This window comes from Anastrepha ludens, chromosome 2 (genome assembly GCF_028408465.1).
Source record: "Anastrepha ludens isolate Willacy chromosome 2, idAnaLude1.1, whole genome shotgun sequence".
Taxonomy (NCBI): Eukaryota; Metazoa; Arthropoda; class Insecta; order Diptera; family Tephritidae; genus Anastrepha; species Anastrepha ludens.
The window spans coordinates 5,024,941-5,041,392 of NC_071498.1; the positions used below are offsets into that span (position 1 = coordinate 5,024,941).

At 39.0% G+C, this 16,452-nt stretch overlaps 1 protein-coding gene across 1 annotated transcript in view; it reads left to right on the forward strand.

The window, feature by feature from the left end:
• The first annotated feature begins 2,979 nt into the window (after positions 1–2,979).
• Positions 2,980–16,452, forward strand: part of LOC128862478 (pair-rule protein odd-paired) — an 88,716-nt gene continuing 75,243 nt past the window's right edge. Inside the window, exon 1 of the mRNA XM_054101135.1 lies at positions 2,980–4,718. Coding sequence (XP_053957110.1) covers positions 3,599–4,718 — 1,120 coding nt within the window. The 5' untranslated portion in view covers positions 2,980–3,598. The remainder of the gene's footprint in view (positions 4,719–16,452) is intronic.

Consider the following 16,452-nt stretch of genomic DNA (forward strand, 5'->3'; position numbering starts at 1 on the left):
CGAACATCACAAGAACAAGTTTTGGTTTTCTACCACTTCTCTTCTTTCAAAAGGAAGTAATGTAAAAGCCCCGTTTTGCTTCTTTTTAATTTTAAAGAAATATCTCGCATTGTAAGACCTCTCTCTTCATGCTAAAATTATCCCTCCTCTAATTCAGACAAAGCTTTTCCACAAGACATATTTTTGGTTTCTAAACCAAAACAACCACATAAATATGAGAACGAGATAAAGCGATCAAAAGCAGTTATGATAGAATAATTTTAGCGTACCAACTTGCATTGTAAACTGTTAAATTAAAAGCGAACACCTTTGGTCTTATAATTATTTCGTTCTTCCTGTTTTGACTAGCTCTGAAGAAGTAGTGATTGCATTTATTTTTTATTGCTTTATGCTCCACTCTGTTAATTAGCAATAATTTTTTTTTACAAATTTCATTGCTTAAATACTAAATTATAATCCAAGAATATATGTCGACTACCCTAATACGCGGGTTAAACTATTTACACTTTGTGCACAACTTGGCGTTTAGCTACGAGAATGCATATGTACATACATATGTGCGTCTGGTTTATAAGCTATGTACATACAAACAAAGCGCATAAAAAGTGTGAGCGCAGCATAGCGGTAGAACACATCTCTCATTTACTCCAATAGTGTCATCACTCAAAAAACCGAAAGGTCGAGAGAAACGGCTGTCAAGTTTTCAATTTGTAATGCCTCTGGTAAAAATGCTTATTTTCATCTAATGAGGTACTGTTAATGATATCGTCTTGAATTTTTTACACAGCATAAAAGAAGCGCTTGAGCTCATTTCTGCATACTTATCAAACAAAATTTTGTTTTTGGATTATGACACTATCGAAGTAAAAGAGAAATACGCACTGAGATTATACACGTGTGTATGTATGTTTGTTAAGAAAGCGGGAGTGTAGAAAGTCGGAGGGAAAATGCATGCATGTGCATAGGTATGTGTATGTATGTATTCTAAGTTATGTAGCGCAAATAAGAGTGCAATAGCGCAGAGTTGAAATAAATGCAAACATTTGAGAGAATTTTTTGCAAATATCGGTAGTTGAGTTGACTGACCGCATAGCCTTGAATTTAAGTTCCTATAGAAATTGCGGAATTGAATACTAAATATGCCAGCTGATCAGGTGAAGCAGTGGTTCTCAATCGGTGAACCAAGACAAATATGTATATGTATGCACATATTATACGTGGAAAGCACAAAATGAATGTAGCTATGAAAAAGAAAAATGGTCTAACAGCGTTAGTAAATAATTACAGGCGAATGAAGTGAGTGTAAAAATTAGAATGAAAAATTACCACAAAACGCCAAAACTGAAATTGTGCGCAATTAATCAAGGTTAAGGGAGGACGAGAGGGAGAATGAATGGAAGCGGGACAGCGCGGGTGACAGAAAGCGAACAAGAGTGAGTACAAGAATTTTTTTTTAATTTCAATGCATTACTTACGCGTGCTACAGTCATATGAAAATAAATATGTATATAGATACATATATATGTGAATATGTACATATATGTATGTATGTGTATGTATGTATGTGTATGTATGTATGTATGTACGAGCAACAAAAGCAGTTGATTACGCTTGATGGTTGTATTCACAATGGGCCACAATTTCTACATATATACTTAGCAGCTTATCCATATAGCACTTCAGTGCTATGACCAGATAGACGCATGTCAATGACACGATGCACATTGCAGCGATGGCTAGCTCCCCAAACTGGCACGCACTGCGACTGCCTGGCAACGCAGTGCTATGATATGGCTTTATTAGCATGTGTGTATATGCACCGCGGTGCCGCCGACCAATCACAGCATTGTCAATTGCTGTTGCAGCAGCAGGTACTAGGCCGTAGGGAGCTGCGTGTGGCAGCTTTAGTCCCAAATGGGGTTGCTTAGGTGACATGCGTGAACACGCCTACGTATGCAACTACTGGATGGTCAGGCTGTGCGTGAGTTGATTGGAAGGAAAAGCGAGGAGTAGAGGGAATGCCAAAACAAACACGCCCACGCATGTTGCAAGCTTTCTTTTATTTATGCCGTTTTGCAGTAATTGCTTGAAGCGCATCACTAGGCCTGCGTTTAGTGGGCGTGAGCTCTTGTTGTTGCTGGGTTTTTTTCGCTTTCTTTTTATTAACCACCATTTTTGTGCAGAGTTTTGCTACTAGCGGGTTGCAAGAATGAAAGAGCGAATATTTTTCGAAAACATTCCTTACTCTGTTGCGCGCACGCTCGCTGCTATACCAAGCAAGCTCCATGATAGTTGTTGTTGCAGTGACAAAAAGACTCTTGCCATTTCACTTCAAATTTTCTGCTTGCCAACCGTCCAATAGGGTTTCCGGAACGTTATGTGTTATTTCTTTCTTGCGCATTCTTCCTATTTGCCACAACGGCCATTTTGAGCATGCAGCTTGCTTTTTTTCGCTTAGGAAAGTAGTTCTTTTCTTATCAAACTAGTTCTTCCGCTTTTCCAATCCACCATACGGTAAGTTGCTTATTCACCACACCGGTTTTGTATTGTTTGTTTTTGTATTTCTCGGGGCAACGAGTGCTGCTCTTCACACATTTGTTTTGTTACCAGCTTTCCGCACATCAGTTGTTGCCTTCTCATTGCAGCTATACTCACCTCAGGTTTCAGTGCTGCTTGCGTGTGTGCAACAAAAGCCACGGCATGTGGCATGCGATCTCTTGCTATTGCACACATGCACCGTGCTGTGCCTTGTAGTAGTGTCATAACGCAAGCGAGCAGCAGCAGCATCATCTCTACTACCACCTACCACTACCCTGTGGAGTCGCTGCTACACGCAGCCAGCCACCAGTCAGTCTGAGACGTCTATCTTCGAGTGCAAGCTTCATCATGTTCATGCACACAATGATTGTGGGGCCAAATGTTGTTTTTTTGTCTTATCGTTCTACAACAAACTGTGCGCTAGCCTGCATACGTATGCCGAAGGAGTCAAACCAACCACTGTGCACCCCGCATTCGCACAGCATAGGCTACGACGACAACACACGACATGATATCACTCGGATCGGTACGCTCGGCCGTATGCTTGGGACTTTATGCAGTGGCATAAGCAATTCCCAATCGTGCAGATCGCTAACGGAAACGAACGCAAACGCAGTTAGAAATATTTTGTCGCTCATTTAATACACGGATCAATGGATATACTGAACCGTTGTTCATGATGGAGCGCGGTCGGGAGAATGAGCCGATTTAAGTGAAAAAATTATCTTAAAAATACTCAGTGAGAAAAATAAAAATTTTCTACATACGCAAAAAACCTCAAATGCGACGGTAAACGAACGCAGTGTGTTACAACAAATTTATTGAATTTATGTATGTGCGAAAATTGACGCATTGGAATAGTGCAGAAATTACTCAAACCGAAATTTAAACGTTTGCGAAAGTGTTTTACTGCAGTGTTTTTGTTGTGATTAAAAAAAGTTAAATAGGTGCTCAAAACAAATACGCGCTCTCACTTTTGGCGTACCCGCGTAACCGATATCACGCACTTAGAAGTTTAGCCACCGCGCTTCCACTTCTATTCTCCGAAAAAGCTTTCAAAATGATGATGAATGCGTTCATCGACCCTACGCCGTCGCAGCACCACCTGGCCTCCTATGGACTGCGTATGTCACCAACTACACCCAGCAATCAGTCGGATTTACTGGGCAGCAGCGCACAGCAGCAACATGCGCAGCAGCAGCAACAACAGGTGCAACAACAAGTGCAACAACAACAGCAACAACAACAAGCACAACAGCAACAGCAAGCTCAACAGCAACAGGCGCAGCAATTGGACACCAGCGGTCTGATGTCCTCAGCCATGTCGCTGGGCGCCAGCGTTAGCGATATGTCTTCGCCTGTGAGCGCCTCCGTTGCAAGCGCCGCCGCCTATCAGAATAGCGGTTACGGCCACTTCAATACACAACTTGGTACGGCATATTCATCGCCGCGAGATTTTTTGCTTGGCAGGCGCGCGGACAACGATTACATGACCGGCGCCACCACCACGCAGCTGGTTGGCCAAGGTGCCGCTACCACGGCCGCAACCGCAGACTCTATGCTGTTCTCCTCCTTTCCTGCCACACATGCACAACATCCCGACCTGACCACGTCCTTCGGCAATCACCCTTTCCATGCGGCGGCACATCATCATGCGGCTGCAGCGCATCACCATCAACATCAGATGCGCATGGGCATGGCCGACTACGCGCACCCATATGCACATCACGCACAGCACCACACCAACTTTCCGACGGTTCATCACCATCAACATCCCGCCATGTCCATGCATCCGGCGGGTGCGGGCGCTTTTCTGCGCTATATGCGACACCAACCGTCGGCAGCGTCGGCCATCAAGCAGGAGATGCAATGCCTTTGGGTGGATCCCGATCAGCCGGGCGGCCCAAATGGACGCAAGACTTGCAACAAAATCTTCCATACCATGCATGACATCGTTACACATCTGACGGTGGAGCACGTCGGCGGACCGGAGTGCACTACACACGCCTGCTACTGGATTGGATGCTCGCGCAACGGGCGCCCCTTCAAGGCCAAATACAAGCTGGTCAATCATATACGCGTGCACACGGGCGAAAAGCCATTCGCCTGCCCACATCCAGGCTGCGGCAAGGTGTTCGCGCGCAGCGAGAATCTCAAAATTCACAAGAGGACACATACAGGTGAGTCTTTGGAAAAGTCAAAAAACCAAATCGACTAGCAGTGCAGATCAAAAGTGGTAGCACTGCTGAAAATATATATGTTGCTGATTTACTAGCCGCCCATAACAGTGAATTATACTGCAATTCAATTATCTGGACTTGCTTTGTGTGCCTTGCTCTGTTTTATTTTGTTTTAACTTATTGGTGCTGTGTTTTGCTGTTTGTTTGCTAATCGGTTTAAGTAATTTTGAGGCAGTGTCATTGTAGGCGTGAGCGTTAATGGTTGCGGATGTACAAAAATTTAAGCCTTTCGGGGCAAGGTTGGTCTTTTGGGCGTTCAAGCGCATTTGCGAATTGTTCTCTCGCCAGAAAGCTGGTATGCAGCGCCGTGTTTCATGGAAGGTTTTCAAATGTGCAGTGCCAGGTAGCGAGACATTTTCTTGACTACAGTAAATAATATGTGTGCTTTGTGTTCTTCAAAGTGATTTCCAAAACAAACCAAAAACATCTGCTAAAACTGGTATGAAGTACAGTTAATGTAGTTTTGAGTCAAAAAAGGAACGATTGGGCCGTTTGAGAAGCTAAATCATTAAAGCAAATTGGGGTATATTTTTTTTTTAGATTTTAGAATATTTTACAAAACAAAAAAAGTGTAACAAAAATGAAATCACTTCGGATGCGCCCAGATAAGTTCATAGCAGTGGTACAAAAACAAATCTTACATGAAAATATTTTTTTTTGCAATTTGGTTATTTGAGGGTAAAAATTTCGCTCGGAATGTAAACAAAAAAATAAACCAACAACAGCAGACCACTAAAAAGCAGGAAAAAACGAATAAGTTGCAGTAACTTCCCTTTAATTGGAAAATTAGCCTGAAAATATATATTAGAAAATTTATTTGGGAAATTTAATTTAAATTCAGATGAGGAATAAGTTGCTTGGAATCTTAAAGTAAAAAAATTTTTAATAATTTTAATACCTAAATAGTCAAATTTTTCACAAATCTTAGATAAATACTTAGCGAAAATACAAAGTGGCGCAAAATTAATCACCTTATCGGACGACTTATATTTTGCGAATGGCGTCGTACGCCAATAACATTTGACTCTTGTGATAGCTGCATTATACAAACAGACAAGCAATGGAGTGCGCAAAAGTCAAAATGAAGATTTCTACTACTCAAAATCATTATTTTTTTCTTGGCAAAAAAGTTTTTCGAAAACTAAATTGGATGACTAATTTTGCGCCACCTTGTATAAGACAATATGCAAGTAAATGAAAGCAGACGCATAATTTGTAAGATGATTATGTCAATAAAGTGTGCGAATAACAAGTCCGCGGGCATAAAAATATAAAAGATGTCGCAAAATGAATCACCGTATTGGAAGATTGCTAGTCTATGCAAAGTGAGAAAAAGTTTTGCAAATATCAGAATAAAGATTTTCATTTGCAAAATATTTTTTTTTATTTAGTAAAACTTGTTTTTTATTATTTATTATAAATCTATTTATTTGGTATTCTGTCTATATAATTCACACAAGTCCTACAAATATTTGAAATCATTTAAAAAGTGACATTGATTTATGTATTAGAGGCATTTTTTCTGCTAAATATCCTTTTTTAGTGAACAAATTTAACATTTTATAGGTAGCTCTTACATGAGCTGGGTCATTGTTTTCCAACCTTAGAAAGCCACGTAGTGTTGACAAGCGAGTAGAGGTCAGTTAAATTGGGTGTGATTGAAGACGATCTCGGTATTTTCTGATTCAATTTAAAATTTCCGTTTTTCGAAAACAAAATTGGATGATTAATTTTGAGCCACCTTGTATCATCAAAATCGTGGCATTTGCAATAATTATGCTTGTTATCTGTGTACACCATATATTGAGAGGTTTTGACTATTTATTTACTACTACAACAAGAATCATATAAGGCAATATTTCGAGCTTTGTAAAATTTTTTTAAAAATTTGGTACATTTTGATCAAAATTTCAAACTTTTACTCAGAATTTTTATTTAAATTTATATTTTTAGTATGCAGTTTTATAGGCCATGAAATTTTGGTATAATAAAGTGCAAGTTTCAAGTAGTTAAAAAATCGCGTTGATTTTTGACAATTTTTTCTGCAGACGTGTTTTGGGTGATTTCGTCCGTATAAAAAAAAATGTGGAGTAGGCTGTTAATGGAAAAAATACATGACACCGCGTTCGAAAAATATTCTCAAAAATAGGAGCGATTTTTCATCGATTTATTTGGAATCGCTGCAAGATTTCCAAATTCACATGCAAATCTTATAAGCAGTCATTTTATTTATTTATTAGAAATATAATCATTCATAATAATTATTCATGTTATTAAATTATGAATAATTATATTACAGTGTACTCTCTCCTAACGGGCACCTCTCTTAAGCGGACACCTCCCATAAGAGGACACTTTTTCGGTACATATCACAAATCCTTAGGAATTTTTTTAAATTTAATTCTCTTTAGTGGAAAACCCACCCACAATACGATAACTCTTCTATAACATATTATTAACTTTTTATACACTTTTCTCATAAGCGGACACTTCCCATAAGCGGACAAATTTTTCAGTCCCTTAAGTGTCCGCTTAAGAGCGAGTACACTGTGCATTACAAATGATATTAATAGCTAAGACTATCGGCCAACTGTTTACTATCGCTTACCTCTTTCTGCCGCAATGGCTTAAAATGTGAGCCACTTATTTGTTATTACAAACCCTTCATGGCCAGTAATCATCGCGATATTTGGCACGCAATACAGGATCGTGATGTTTTTAAACATGTGGGATGAAATATTGATGGAAAGTGATCCATACCACAATATTTTGAAATCTTTTAATATAACGCCTATGCCTTGTAATAGCAGACGTCTATGCCTTGCGCGGTTGTGGCGCACTTTGCAAGCAGCAAATATTCACTCCACCTTTTTAAAAGTTTATTTCTTGTTTTTGCCAAGTCTTGGGTCAAATCTAGTGATTAAAAACATTTGTTACCGTTTTGTGGTAAACGATTCTTCAAAACTATGTTGCTCAAAGAGTTAAATGAGAAGTACATACTTACATGGGCCACTGGTAGATTTCTGACAGGTCACAGCTTGTTTGCAGGACGTGGCCGATGCAACTTCATTTTCTACTGCAAATATCAAGGGGTATTGGGGTTTGCTGAGTAGATCTCCGCAGATTAACATTCGAGATCGTGTTTGGCCATAAGATTTTCGGAATTTTGGGAGGGCTTCGATTAGTTAAAACTTGCAATGCGTTTATATCGGTCGCTATTGTATTTCCCGTTTCACAGGCATAGAGTAAAGATTATTTAACATTAGAATCAAAGATGCTCAGCCTGTGAGTTGCGTGTGATGCTTTTCAGACTGGACGTAGGGAGCCAAATGTTGCGGTTTTTGATGTCCTCGCTCGTGTTAGCTGGCACCGAGATTTTACTGCCCAGATAGCAGAAGGTTGTACTTCCTCCAGCTGGGTACCATCGAACAGGAATCGACGAGTATTTTGAGTGTTAGTACGCATCAATTTGATTTTGGAGATCTTGTAAACCAGCTCAACTTTAGCGGCGCCTCTCTGCACGGATTAGAGTTGCATTGCTATGGCAGAAAACGTATGTGACAGTAGGCAAATATCGTACGCATAGTCGAGGTCAGGAAGCCGACTCTGCAGGCCCCACTTCCAGTTTTTATGGCGTTCCTCATAACGATGTCCAAGACGATGTTTAAGAGCAATGGTGATAGTATGCAACCTTTACATACGTCTGCCTAGACCTTTTTCCTAACACCTAGAAGCTGATGATGCATTATCTGACATCCTGAACCGCCGTAAATTGCCTAACTTTCAACTATTTTTTATGAGTAAATCTATTTCGTGAATTTTGTACCTTCCATGCGAAAAATCTATATGCTTGACCAGTGCTAAGCATTACACAATTTTTTTTGACAATTATGAAGAACTTTTTTAAATAAATATATGTATGTCGCCCATGGGGGAAAATATGTACATAAATTTCCATTTCTCACTTAGTTGAGTTTATTAAAAATCGATTTTGTTTTTGCTCTCTCGCTACTAAATTAGCTTCAATTCAAAACTTCAATGTTGCTTCAAATGCGAAATTTTGCGATTTTATTTTATATAAAAAGGCGAAAAATATCTGCGAATCAGTAATCGTTAACGAAAAGTGGCTGGGGTTGCCCGAAACCGTAAATTATAACGCTTTTGACATAGCAAAAGCCGCAGCGGCATGCAACGCATATCCAGTGTAAACGCACGCATACATACATACAAACATATAAGTAGATATCGAGAGTAAAAAATAAACACGACAACAAGCAGAAATAATAAACAACATATCCGTAGTGGCAAAAAGCGTTGGCAATGGCGGAAAACAATAACAGTAGCAGATACTCAACTAAATCAAAAATTTAATGTGCCATTTCAAGTTTTCGGCCAGCAGTAGATGATTTGCCGACACCAACAATAACAACAATAGTCGCAATGCTTTCATGCATTGCCATTTGCAAATGTCCTACAATTTAAAATCTATTGTGATTGTCAATGCGACAAGCCGCTGTTGTCACCTCGCCACCTTGCAGCCGCATTTTCCCTTTTTTATTATTTCACCCCATTTTCGATGTCTCTCCTTTAAATGCTTATTTAATGTTAAATGATTTTTGCTGCTTTTGCTGTTGTAGTTCATTGTGTGCTTGTGTGGCTGTGTTCTCTAGCGCCCCAAAAACGCTCACTTCCTGTGACACTTTACGATCGAAGCGGAAGTTTTGACACGTGTCAACTCAGGCAACGTCTATACGCCCGCTTATTCTCCCAAATGCTAGTGCAGATGTTTGTATGCTTGAATGTGAATATGTTTGCACATGTGTTACTAACTGGAAAATAAATACTCGGCACTCCAAATGAGGTCAAACAATTGAATATTTGGGCTGATTCGCTCGCCTTCACTCACTCACTGACACTCTCCATCTCTCTGTCGTGGTACTTTATACAATAAGAATCAGTGATTGAAATTTGATTTATTTTCTCAATTGTAAAAGTGTTTAATGAAGCGTGTTTTGTATAACCGCCACACTCGCCGCGCCGCCGAGCATGCAAACCATCCTGACGGTGCTGGTGCTGCTGCTGCGGCTGTGCTGCTCCGGTGGCAGTGCTTCAAGTGGCATCTCAAGTGGCGAGGAGCGCGTGTGCCCTGTGGCAATCGAGGTTTTGGTTAGCTGCGTAGCATTGAAGAAAATAAAATAACTTCAATTCGAAGGTGTGGCACGAGGTCAATGTGCCTGTGGAAGTTGTGAAATTTTTTTGTTTTACACACCGAATCGTGTCTTAATTGCTCAAGTGGGTAATTGGCATGCTACTTAAGGTGTTGAAAAAGGGCAATTGGCCTTTACAAATTGGCTCGGAAAGTGTTGAAAATAAAAAAATATATTTTAGGCATTTAAAACATTTAAGTTTTGTTTTGAAATATTTATAGTTTCTTTACTGATTGGGCTCACCACATTCTCTGCGAATGAGCAGCACTCGGTAGTGCGACTCTAAATCCATTAGTGATATGGAACAAACAACCTGGAAAGGCGCTCAAATTCATCAGAATCCTCCAACTTTGGGCTTGCGGTCAAGCACAGTAGACCACATCAGTTGGCACAGAGCTTTATGGCTCAATAATAAAATTAAAAATGATCTTTTTTGATTGATTAAGGCAATGATAATGGTAATGGCTGTACGGGTTAGGCTAAGGTCTTTATGCACTGCTTAATTGCTTAATTTTAATTATTTAGTATTGGGAGGAATCGAATCAGCATTTGTAAGATGAAGGCAGAGATGAAGGGGCATGCGTAACAGCTAGAATAAAAGAAAAATACAAGGAATTGCTTAGACTTTCAAGAGAGGATATCTCGAAAGTTGTGGCTTGTATAACTGGTCATTGGCTATTTGATGAGCATTCCTTGAGACTAGAAACTTTCTCCCCTGAATATTATAGAAGTTGTACAGATGAGAAAGAGGAAGAAACAGTTGTGTACTTTCTCTGCAATTGTTCAGCCTTAGCTAAAATCAGAGCTGGTTTTCTAGGTAGATACTTTTTCGATTCTCTTACGAAAATGTCCTGTGCTGCATAAAATCCACAAAATGATTTCCAGAAGATGAATAAATCGGGTTCCCTTGTCGGACAGTATTATCACAATTGACCTCTAAGGTCTAATTGAGTTGGTCGTATAGACCGACTACCTTCATAACTTAACCTAACCTAAGCGGTCAAGTGCCTTTTCGAAGTCGATCTTCTTTTGAAGTTTCAGTAACAAGTCGAATATTTCCGATACAATGGGTGGTTAGCCCTAGGCCTTTATCCACACGGTGGTACAGGATATATGTATAAATATATATTAAACTTGTTAACGTTCAAATATTGTAAAATAATTGAAAACGCTTGGAAACAACAGAGCCAAATAAAATTTGTTCGGCATATTTTTTTTTATTTTTTATTTTTACCTAACTAAAATTTACCATAAAAGCAAAGGAGCGATAGTTAATAAATATTTATATATAACATAGGTTGCCCAATCAAAAGGTTCCAAAAGTTCATTTGAGCCCAATTTGAACTTTTCACGCACAAACTTTAATATCTGAAAATCGTCTACATTAATAAACTCCTAAAAACAGCAAATGAGCTACACAATTCCAGCAAAAGAATATTAAAATTAAGTTGTTCTCAAATTAAGAAAAAAGTGCTCAATACATAATTTTCGGCAAAACATGAAAATAAAATCGCAACCGAAAAAATATAAAATGGCTGGGCAAAAAAAAAAAATATGTGAAAAGAAATAATGAAAAAGTAAAATTATTAAAAAATTTAAGAACATAAAAATTCGTATTGAAAAGCTTGCTTGTTCAAAAAACCACACAGACAACAATTATTCTTAAACATGCAAGTATATTAAACTTCAATTCGAATACACAATGCTATCAAAATGCAATTAAAGTCTCAAGAAACAAAAAAGAAAATAAGAACAGCAAATAAAAGCGCTAAAAAGGGAAACAATTTGTTTGCTATTGTTGCCGACATGAAATCGAATAATAGCATAGCCAAAAAAAAGTACTAATAATAGCGCTCTACTAAAGAAAAAATGCCGAAATTGAAAAACTGCCGCGTAATGATTGCCAATCAATGCTTTAATATGCGTTTCCATGCCCCCAACAACACCAAACACACACAGAGCAAATGTTCAATGCCCACATCATAGATTTTGTACTTATACATATGAATGTGGTGCGAGCGGCAACAAAAAATAATATTAATCCATCATTATGTCTAAAAATCCCAGCCAAAGATGAACAAGCAACAAAAAAAAAAAAAGACATAATAAAATAATAAAAAATAAAAAAGGTACAAAATAAAATAGAAAAAGTAGTAAGGAATGTGAAAAAGTTAAAGTAAAAATTGAGCAAAGGAAAGGTGAGAAAAGCGTGTAAAAAATATGCAAGTACATGTGCGTGTATGTGTGTGAGGTGCAGCGTTTACAAGTTCAAAGTGGCTACGCTTTAAAACATTTTAATTACTTTCCAATGATATGCAATTTTACACACAAATCATTCGCCACAAATGGCTTTAACTCCGAAGTCGAAGTTGAAGTTGAAGTCGAAGCAGTGCCAGAGCAAAAGGCTGAGCATTGGGCGATATGACTGTTGTTTTGAAGGCAATAGTCAATGTAAGAGCAGACACATCCATATGTAGGTATATAATTTTCTAGTTCATTTCATGCATTCTAATTTGTACTTTCCAAGCAATAATTAGACAACAACAAATTTCTGATGAATAACCTAATTTTTGCTCTCAAAGAGAAGAATAAACAAAAAAATATGCAGGCGCAAAATTTCGTAGTTCCATGGACAGATAAATGTATTCTACAATAGATAGAAATTAATGGATGCTGAGTGTTTTTCTGAGGCAAAAAATGGGCAAGAGACAATTATTCATAAGCACTTATGGTATCTTTTGCATATTCAGCTAGACTCGTCTTTATTATTGTGCATTTAAAAACGCACTATTCTAAAATGGACTTAAGTAAGTCAGCTGATTTTTGCAGTCACATTTTAGCAAGCGGGATTTCGCAGCTACACACAAAATTTGGTGCCGCTTTAGTTTATCAAAGGTATACAATATACGAGGTTCGTTTGGAATATCCGTGAAAGGTCAGAGCAATGGCATTACTGGCACATATCGAGGTTAGGTTTAGTTAGTAGCATCTATTGAAAGAACACACACAAAGTTTCAGCCAGATCAGTTCATTTCTTTGTGTTTAGCATTCCTTTGAATCGAAATCGCAGTTGAGGTCGCAAAATTAATGCAAATTGAGTTCCAACTCGAATCCCTGCTATGTGTTTGTTGCCCAATTTGAAGGAATGGCCAGCGGGAAAAAGATTTTATTTAATCGAGGAGGTGATTGCAGAAAGGACAAACCCTTTTATTAGGAAGGGATCAACAAACTTGAACAGCGTCGGACGAAGCGTATAAGCCTTAAAAGAGAATTTTTATAGATTTGGCAGATGCCTATGACGTGTTGGATGTTTCCAGGGACACCCAAATAACGAACTGTTCAGGCGATAGAAAGAACATTCATAAATGGTCTCGCATTTAAGCTAAAAAGTTTTCTTGCGAAAAATTTAGCTAAAAGCGTAGGCAGAAAAATCATCGCTGAAATATTTAATATCTCCAAGTGCTAAGTTAGCATACAAGAGTCGAAAAAAGTGCGAAAAACGCAGACAAGGACTCAGAAGTAAGAGCTTTGAGCGGTTCCATATTTAACATTAGCGAGATATCCTTCCACTTTTTTACCCAATGAGCGTCGAAGTGTAGAGTCTCCTCAACAAGGATGCGCCGAAGCCTGAGACTAAAAATATACTATGTCGGAAAGAAAAAAGGTTTATCCCAAACAATTAAGTATTTTTTAATTTGCATGGACTTTTAAAACAACCGTCGTATAAACAATTAAAGAGGCACTCGATTTCAGCTGTTACTTGCCATATTTTCTTACACAAAGTTGCCTTGCGATGGATGCAAAATGCATTAAGAATTACTAAAATGCTATTTCCTTAGCAGTTCTCTAAATAACCTGCTTGTTTTAGTATTAATTTAATACACTTATAGAGAATTTAATATTAAAAAAATAATAATAAAAAACCTAAAAAAAAGTAATAATTCTTTTTAATATGCAGTAAATTATTAAAATTATGTTAAAAACTTTTATATTATACCACTTCCATTGTCTATTGCCCCCCAACATTTTGTGTGATTTTCGTAGGTGTCAAACAAAGAAGATTTTCGTTATAAAAACACACTCACACAAAAGAACCGCGAGCACTAAAAAATCAGCCAATCCATTGTTTGCTTGCAATATTACAAAGAAGGCCACGAACAATAATAACAACACAACATTGAGCCGCATTGTGTCTCGCGCCAATACAAAGCAACACAAAAACCTAAACATTCGAATATTAATCGAATTATGAATTTCCAATCGACTTTATCCGCCGCTAAAATGACAAATCGAATCGAAAATGAAAATGAAAACAAAAAAAAGGTAGCCACTGCTCAAATCTTTTTGAAGTAACCACATTTGCATTTGGCTCATCATATTTCATGCTGCCCGTCAGCGATGATTGCGCTCTTAATATTTTGTGTTTTGTAAAGTCTTATGATGTTTTTTTTCGTAACCACGCTGAAGAGCATACAGAAGGTGGTGGTGACATTCGCGAACCGTTATTCTGATCTCAATGATTTTTACAGAAGCAGCTGATTTGCTAACGTAATAAATGGACATTTGTTTTGATTTTATTGTTGTATTGTTTTTCCTATGTTAATATATTATTTTTTTATTATTATTATTTTTATTATCCGAGGGCCGTAACGTGAGCACACCAAATAAACAAACAAAAATAAAGGGAAGAACGAGCGAAATTTAGTGGAAATGTAAGAATATACAAGGCGGCACAAAATTAATCATCTTATCGGAAGATTTATAATTTTTGCAAATGACGCAGCTGCAGTAAATATGCCTTAAAAGAAAGATTTATGATCAGTACCTTTTCTTCTTCTTAATTGGCGCTATAACCGCTTACGCGATTTTGGCCGAGTTTAACAAAGCGCGCCAGTCGTTTCTTTCTCGTGCTAACCGGCGCCAGTTGGACACACCAAGTGAAGCCAAGTCCTTCTCCACCTGATCTTTCCAACGCAGAGGAGGCCGCCCTCTTCCTCTGCTACCACCAGCTGGTACCGCATCGAATACTTTCAAAGCCGGAGCGTTTGTATCCATTCGGACGACATGACCCAGCCAACGTAGCCGCTGGATCTTTATTCGCTGCGCTATGTCTATGTCGTCGTAAAGCTCATACAGCTCATCGTTCCATCGTCTGCGATATTCCCTGTTGCCAACGTGCAAAGGTCCAAAAATCTTACGCAGAATCTTTCTCTCGAACACTCCAAGCGTCGCTTCATCGGATGTTGTCATCGTCCACGCTTCTGCGCCATACGTTAGGACGGGCATGATGAGAGTCTTGTAGAGTGTTAGTTTTGTTCGTCGAGAGAGGACTTTACTACTCAATTGCCTACTTAGTCCAAAGTAGCACTTGTTGGCAAGAGAGATTCTACGTTGGATTTCAAGGCTGACATTGTTATCGGTGTTAATGCTGGTTCCTAAATACACGAAGTCTTTTACAACCTCAAAATTATAACTGTCAACAGTGACGTGGGTGCCGATACGCGAGTGCGCCGACTGTTTGTTTGAGGACAGGAGGTACTTCGTTTTGTCCTCGTTCACCACCAGACCCATTCGCTTTGCCTCTTTATCCAGTTTGGAGAAGGCAGAACTAACAGCGCGGTTGTTAAGGCCGATGATGTCAATATCATCGGCATACGCCAGCAATTGTACGCTCTTATAAAAAATTGTGCCTGAGCGATTAAGTTCTGCGGCTCGCACGATGCTCTCCAACATCAGGTTAAAGAAGTCACACGACAGGGAGTCACCCTGTCTGAAACCTCGTTTGGTATCAAACGGCTCGGAGAGGTCCTTTCCAATTCTGACGGCGCTGTTGGTGTTGAGCAACGTCATCTTACATAGCCGTATTAGTTTTGCGGGGATACCAAATTCAGACATCGCGGCATACAGGTAACTCCTTTCCGTACTGTCGAATGCAGCTTTGAAGTCGACGAAAAGATGGTGTGTGTCGATTCTCCTTTCATGGGTCTTTTCCAAGATTTGGCGTATTGAGAATATTTGGTCGATGGTAGACTTTCCAGGTCTGAAGCCACACTGATAAGGTCCAATCAGTTGGTTGACGGTGGGCTTCAGCCTTTCACACAATACGCTCGCTAGAACCTTATAGGCGATATTTAGAAGACTAATCCCACGGTAATTGGCACAAATTGCAGGATCGCCCTTCTTATGGATTGGGCAGAGCACACTTAAATTCCAATCGGCAGGCATGCTTTCATCCGACCATATTTTGCATAGGAGCTGATGCATGCACCTTACCAGCTCCTCGCCGCCATGTTTGAATAGCTCAGCCGGCAGTCCGTCGCGGCTTTGTTGTTCTTTAGCCGCGTTATCGCTATTCTCACCTCGTCATGATCGGGTAGCGGAACGACAATTCCGTCGTCAACGATTGGGGTATCGGGATCTTCACTTTCTCGGTGACATGCGCAGCTGTCACTGTTTAATAGGTTCGA